The following is a 6,522-nucleotide window of genomic DNA, read 5'->3' on the forward strand; positions in this document are numbered from 1 at the left end:
AGGGATCCGCCTCATCCAGTCGTCCACTGGGAGCCTGCCCCTCCCCCATGGGAATCTACCCCTGTCCTCTTCCTTCCGGAGTGAACGTGCTGTCCCGCCCCAGCCCCGTCCCTCGCGAGGAGTGAACTCCTGTGCTTCCCCCCACCCCAAACCCTTACAGGGACCCTCTCCTGGTCTTCAGGTTGCCAGCCAGGCTCCCCCAACCCATGTCCCCAGAGAACCCCTGCACCCCGCCATCAGCGTCCCGCCACCCCAAAAGCCGACCCCAACCTCCTCTCCACACCCGCCAGCGGGCGGAGCTCCCTGGGCCGGCCCCGGGGTGGGCGTCCCCATCGTGACGTCATTTCCGTCCGGGCCTGGCCTCGGGTCGGGCTCCGTGGGCCGAGCGGGGAACGGAGGTGGTAGCTGTGGGAGGTGCCGGCGCGGGAGAGCGAGGAGCCCAAGCCCGGACCAGTCCTGCGTCCCGGGTCGCAAGCCCTGATTCTGCGGCGCACCGAGGGGCGAGACCGGCCGCATGGGCCGCTGAGCCCGAATCGGGGACTGGTGAGGCTCCATCCGAGCGGAGTGCAGGGGCTGCGAGCCTGGGATGAGGGGAGGGGATGGAGTCAGGCCCGCCTCTCCCGCTTGCAGGGCGGAGAGGCCGGGGCCAGGGGAGCCGCGGACGGTCGCTGTGGAGACGAGCGAGGCCCTCCAGAGGAGGCCTGGCAGCGGCTGGGTGGAGGGAGGGGGCGGCATGGCTTGGGTCATTAGGGAGCGTAGGGCCAGCATTTAGGATTCGCATCCGGAACCTGGCGTCGGGGGAGAGGTTACTTCTGGCCAGAGCTTTGGGAAGAGGATGGCAATGAGTGGGGGAGGCAGAAAACAGAGGCTTGGAAAATTTTCCGTGGCCCTCCTTGCGAGAGAGGTTTGAAGAGCTGTTATCTTCCTAGAGGGTGGTGTTGAACACCTGGAGAAGGGTCTCACTGGCGTTTGAGGTAGGGGAGGGATCAGCTACAATATTTGGAAGGGACAGTGCTCTAGGAGTCCGGATATTGAGCCAGTGTGCAATGCTTGGCTGCCTCCAAGTATCAGATCTTTACAGTGTGGAGCCCCCTGGAGCTAAAATCAGGATGTTCCGCTTCATGAGGGACGCGGAGCCTGAGGATCCCATGTTCCTGATGTGAGTATGCCCTCCCCCTCATGCCCTGGAGCACTCGTCCCACTCCACTTTAGGTCTCTGAGTAATTCCAACAGACATCTGGGTTTCCTCTGTGGGTACTGATGGGAACTGGCTGGATACTCAGCTCCAGCTCTGACTTAGAGGGGAAGTAGGCGTCTGTGCCACTGTTTCCCTAGGACTGTTTTCTTTTGGGAGCAGAGGGTGTTGACTGCTTGGCCCTTCTGCCATCTGTACTCTCTACTCACTCCACAGGGACCCCTTTGCTATTCACCGTCAGCATATGAGCCGAATGTTGTCAGGTGGCTTTGGATATAGCCCCTTCCTCAGCATTACAGATGGCAACATGCCAGGGACCAGGCCTGCCAGTCGCAGGATGCAGGTAATGGTGCTGTGTGTTCGAGAGACCCAAAGAAAGGCTGGAGGGTGGTTAGTAAAGCATTTGATTTTCTTTGTACTATAGCCTTTAGCAAGGAGGATCATCCAGAAGTGGGGGGAAGGGGTCTGGAAGAAGGGCTCAGTGATCCCGTTGTGTGAGGAGGATGGAAAAAGGGCTGAGGCCTAGACTGGGTTTGGGATTGCAGTGACATAGAATGTGGTCTCTAATTTCTGTCCCTTCTGTGTTCCTGCAGACTGGGGCTGTCTCCCCCTTTGGGATGTTGGGAATGGTGAGTTCTCATCTTCTTGTGTCCTTCCATCTCAGGTACACTTAGGTATTACTTCCAAATGTGCTTCTCTGGAATAGCCTTGTGGGCAACTCTAGAATCTTTTTATAGTGTTCCCACAGCGCTGGGCCTGCTGTGTGCTGAGTCTAATAAGGTAACGATGCTGATATTGATTCCTGTCATCTCAGGAGCCATGCACATTGAGGAAGTGTAATTGTCTACCAAAGTTTATTCTTTTGAGCAGAGAGATGCAGTTAAAGGGGCACTTACACATGGTTTTTAGATTTATTTACAAGTTCATGTCCAACCACTTTACAGGTTACAATCCATTAACTTTGGCGTGCTTCCTGAAGGTAGGAGGAAATAGGGCAGTCAGGAGGAGGAAAATGGATCAGAGCAGCCTTGGAGACTGAGGAGGAGGGCAGGTGGCAGTATATAGGAAGAGACACATGAAAAGCAACATGTTCACCAACAATGAGAAAAAGCAGGTGTTGGGTGTAAAGGAAGAAGACAAAGGGAGTGTGTCGCCATGCAGCTAGTGGGTCATCTCTGAGCACTGATTCTGCCTTCTCTCTGCTGCAGTCGGGTGGCTTCATGGACATGTTTGGGATGATGAACGACATGATTGGGAACATGGTGAGACTCTTGCCCCCTCCCTTCTCCTGGCCCTGTCCTCAGTGCCTGCTGGTACCACCTTGAGTCCTCAGAAGCAGGAGTGGGGAAGTGTGTGCTAGAGAAGGGGTCAGACTGGGTAAAGAAATTGAACCTGGAGAGCACTGGTTCGGTGTCTGTTCTCATGCCCAAGAGTGAAGCAGCGGCAGCACTTTATTAACTATGCAGGAAGGCTTGAGTTCTGAAGGTCCTGCTTGTTCGTTGTTGGACTCAGAGGAATTTGGGGGTGATGATGAGTCCTAACATTTCCTCCGTTCTCATATTTTGTGAGAAAGATCTGAGCACCAACAGGCCACACTGAAGTGTGGGATCCTGTCTCCAGAGGAGAGCCCCTCCCCTTCAGTCCCACCCCACCCTTTCCTTCTCAGGAGCACATGACTGCTGGAGGCAACTGCCAGACATTCTCATCCTCCACCGTCATCTCCTACTCCAATACGGGTGATGGTGCCCCCAAGGTCTACCAGGAGACGTCAGAGATGCGCTCAGCACCAGGCGGGGTTAGTTGGAGAGTTTCTCTCTGTCAGAGAAGGCAGGGTTTGAAGGGCAGCAATAGAAACCCTGCCTTCTATTTTCGAGATTGGGTCATGGGTGGTTTTGTCTGTTCTGGGTTGCGTGGCCTGGGCTTTGGAATGGGCAGTGGAGGGTGCTGTGTTCTGCCTCATCCCAGATCCGGGAGACTCGGAGGACTGTACGGGACTCGGACAGTGGACTAGAGCAGATGTCCATTGGGCATCACATCCGAGACCGGGCTCACATCCTCCAGCGCTCCCGAAACCACCGCACCGGGGACCAGGAGGAGCGGCAGGACTACATCAACCTGGATGAAAGTGAGCCTTACTGCCTGCTCTTTGCCCTCCCAGCTTCTTGTCTAGTAATCCCTAGCCGACTTCCTGTGAGCTAGGAGATACCAAGTTTTTCTCCCTACCTCCATAGATACTTTGGAAGGCAAAGCATAGTGAGCCCCATACTCTTACCTCACTTGGGGCCTTGTTGGTGTAGGGGCTGAGCCGGGTCACCAAGGATGGGTAAACTTTGTCACCTAAGTAAGATATTGGTAGTAATTTGTCCTCTCCACCTGGATCCATTTTTTTCTCCCTGTTTTTTAAAAACCAACAAATTATTTATTAAATACTTACTGTGTGCTTGGGACTCTGCTCCCTAACTAAATAATCATCCCATTCCTGATTACCTTCTGCAGTAGTCATGCCTTGAGCCTGCTAGTGGCTTCCAGGAACCGCACTGAACCAAAAATTGCTAAATAAAGTTGCCCTCCCCTGCACATCCCGACCCACCTGCTTTCAGTCTCCGAGGCAGCTTTTCAGGCTTAAAACCCTGGGGCTCACTCGTAGTTCTCCCTCCAGAAGCCAGGCTGTCGTCGGTAGGTGGTGTCATGTCTGCTCTCTGTCCTGTGCAGGTGAGGCCGCAGCATTTGATGATGAATGGAGGAGGGAGACATCCCGCTTCCGGCAGCAGCGCCCTCTGGAATTTCGACGGCATGAGGCTTCAGGGGGTGGGGGCCGAAGGGCTGAAGGGCCTCCCCGTCTGGCCATACAGGGACCTGAGGACTCCCCCTCCCGACAGTCCCGCCGCTATGACTGGTGAGGGCCCTGGGCCCTCAGCCTCTCTTGTAAGTATTTGGGGGAGAGGAATTGTTAGAGGTCAAGCACAGGAGGGGTTAGGGAGTGTGCTTGTGTTGGCTGCCATGAGGCAGAGATGGTCCAGGTGCCTAGCAAACACTGCCTTTGCTAGAAGCTTTAGTTGGTAGGGAAAGAGAGGAGCGCACTCTCACTGGCAGAGGGAATAAACCCCAACTCCTGGCTTTTATCATTTGTCTTCCTTTGACTTGTGCTCATCTTTCTCCCCTCTAGGTACAGGCTGAGAGGCTCAGAAACCATCCCCTGATAGAACGTTTTCCTCTCCAACCCCCACTCCCACTTTAATATTAAATTAACAGGCAAGCTGGCCCCCACCTCTCCCTGGGGGTCCCAGGGGGAGCCTTTCACTGCCCCCTTTACCTACATTTTCCTTCTTTAACCCCCTTACCACGATGACTCCACTCTCCTGTCTCCACTAACTTGATTTTTCATTTTGCTGCTCCGTCCTTGAACTTCCTCACATTTCCCATTCTACCCCTGCCATATGTTGAAGGCTTCTGGGGGAGCTCTGGGTTCGGGGGCCTCCTCCATCCCTCAGCTACCTTGGATCTTTGCCCACCTCCTCCTCAGATCCCCTGCTCTGCAGGGGCCATAGCCCTCATCCAGGGCTGTGTGTGGAGAGGACTGGCTCTAGACTCTTCCTCCCTTCCCACCCCCTACGCATCACCCCATGTCCTTCTCTGCCTTTATTTTTTGATTTGTGCAACTTGTAACTAAGTGTTTATGGAATAAAGGAGAATGGGGAAAAAAAACAAGCGGCACTCTGGCGTTACTTTTGATTTTTTTCTCTGTTCAATTTCAACCCTCCTGTCTCCTAGTCACGTTCTTACTTTCCCTCTGTCTTTATGTATGGCCTTCCTAACTCAAGTTCAAGCCCAGTGCCTCAGTGGTAATGACACTGGAATGGTCATCACTGAGAAGCAGCAATGGAACTCAGTGGGGCTAGTCTAGGAGGATGAAATGTAAGCAGCTGTCTTAATGACTCTCCCTTGCGTTTGCTGTGACTTCATTTGTCAGGAGGAATGCAGGGCATATGTACCTCATAGGTGCCTGAGGAGTTTGCTGCCACTTGTCCCTGAGGCATAGTTTCCTTGTGGACTGTGGGAAGGAACACTGGTGGTGCGGAGCAGGAAGGAGCCCAAATAACCCCGTGCAGGCCTCCAAGGGGGAGGAACTCGGGTCAGCAACGCTCCACCAAACATTCTTCAAACCCTCCACCGCCAGTTGTTGAGAATTTGAGCCCAGGGAAGGAGACCAGAGGGGAAAACTAACCTGGAACCTGAGCAGTACAGAAAGGGCATGAAGTGCTCAAATTTCTCAAGACAGTTACTCTTGCTTGACCAGGCTCAGCCAAATGGGTCATTCTTACGAACTTATTAATGATGACAAAAGCTTGCCTGGCAAGTCTGTTGATGGTTTCCTCTACCCGCGCCACCCCCCCCTGCAAAAAAAATTTTAGTTCTTTTCTGCTGATAAATCAAAGGCATAAAATCCAACAACCACCACCCAGAATCTAAGGTTCTGGGTCCCCTCAGCAAAGAGAGGTTTTGAGGGATAAATAGATTCAAGTGGATTTGTCCAGTTGCTCAGTGAGCAGAGGGGAAGTTGAGTTCATCAACCAGGCACTTTGTCGTTCTAGGCAGATGTTAAACCCTCAACAGTAGGGCTGGTGAGGATGCATGACCAGGGACAAGGGAACCTCCCAGTGGCTAAAATAATCCAAGAATTCCAGAAGTTAATTAAACAGGTATAGTTAATCTGTCTCCACTTGGGCGATGAGTTATGGGTGATGGGACTCAGAAGCGTCCACAGCCCTCAGCTTCAAGTGTAACCTGTGCTGGGTCCAGATGGACACGTTTACTTCCTCTAGCTGTGGAGTAGCCTTCATCAGTCTCCTGAGGAAGCAGCACACGAAAAAGCACTGGAGTTGTACAAGGAGCCCATGGACTGGGCTGTCAGCTCAGCTCTGCCACCAACCTAGCCATGTGGTCTTGGGCAGGTCATTCTCTCCCCTGGACCTCAGCCATGCAGGTCCCTTTTAGCTATAAAGTCTTAGGTGACAGTTAGTGCCCTCGATCCAGATTTTAGTTCTAGTGCCCACACGTGGGTGTAGTTCTGAGGGGGCTGCAGCAGGGCAAGGGGTGCCCTTATCTCCACGTCAGTGAGTCACTCCGGTGCTTCACAAGCTCTCTCCTCTGGCTCTGGCTTTTAGACACATGAACTAATTTTTAGCCCTGCTCCCTCCTCTTGGGTGAGGACCACCCTTCAACTTGGCACTTATTCCTAGGCCTGTCACTGGTTCTCAGGCATGATAGGTCGTGGGAAGTTTGTAGCAGCAGCCACTCAGTAGGTGCTCAGGAACCAATCTCCTCCT

General features: G+C 53.5%; 1 protein-coding gene across 2 annotated transcripts; it reads left to right on the forward strand.

Moving 5' to 3' along the window:
- Positions 1 to 332: 332 nt before the first annotated feature.
- MLF2 (myeloid leukemia factor 2) lies at positions 333 to 4,884 on the forward strand. Of its 2 annotated transcripts, none has more exons than XM_037068187.1 (9): positions 333 to 543; positions 1,066 to 1,159; positions 1,412 to 1,538; positions 1,789 to 1,824; positions 2,404 to 2,457; positions 2,862 to 2,990; positions 3,161 to 3,320; positions 3,908 to 4,120; positions 4,362 to 4,884. In XM_037068187.1, exons 2-8 carry the CDS (start codon positions 1,110 to 1,112, stop codon positions 4,093 to 4,095), a joined length of 744 nt encoding a protein of 247 aa, XP_036924082.1. In that variant the 5' UTR covers positions 333 to 543; positions 1,066 to 1,109; the 3' UTR covers positions 4,096 to 4,120; positions 4,362 to 4,884. The 2 variants fall into 2 exon arrangements, with proteins under 2 accessions (XP_036924082.1, XP_036924083.1); XM_037068188.1 differs by having other exon boundaries at positions 1,082 to 1,159.
- Positions 4,885 to 6,522: the final 1,638 nt, after the last annotated feature.

Source organism: Sturnira hondurensis, unplaced genomic scaffold (genome assembly GCF_014824575.4).
Source record: "Sturnira hondurensis isolate 20B ecotype Veracruz unplaced genomic scaffold, ASM1482457v3 Scaffold0017436, whole genome shotgun sequence".
In the NCBI taxonomy this organism is placed as follows: domain Eukaryota; kingdom Metazoa; phylum Chordata; class Mammalia; order Chiroptera; family Phyllostomidae; genus Sturnira; species Sturnira hondurensis.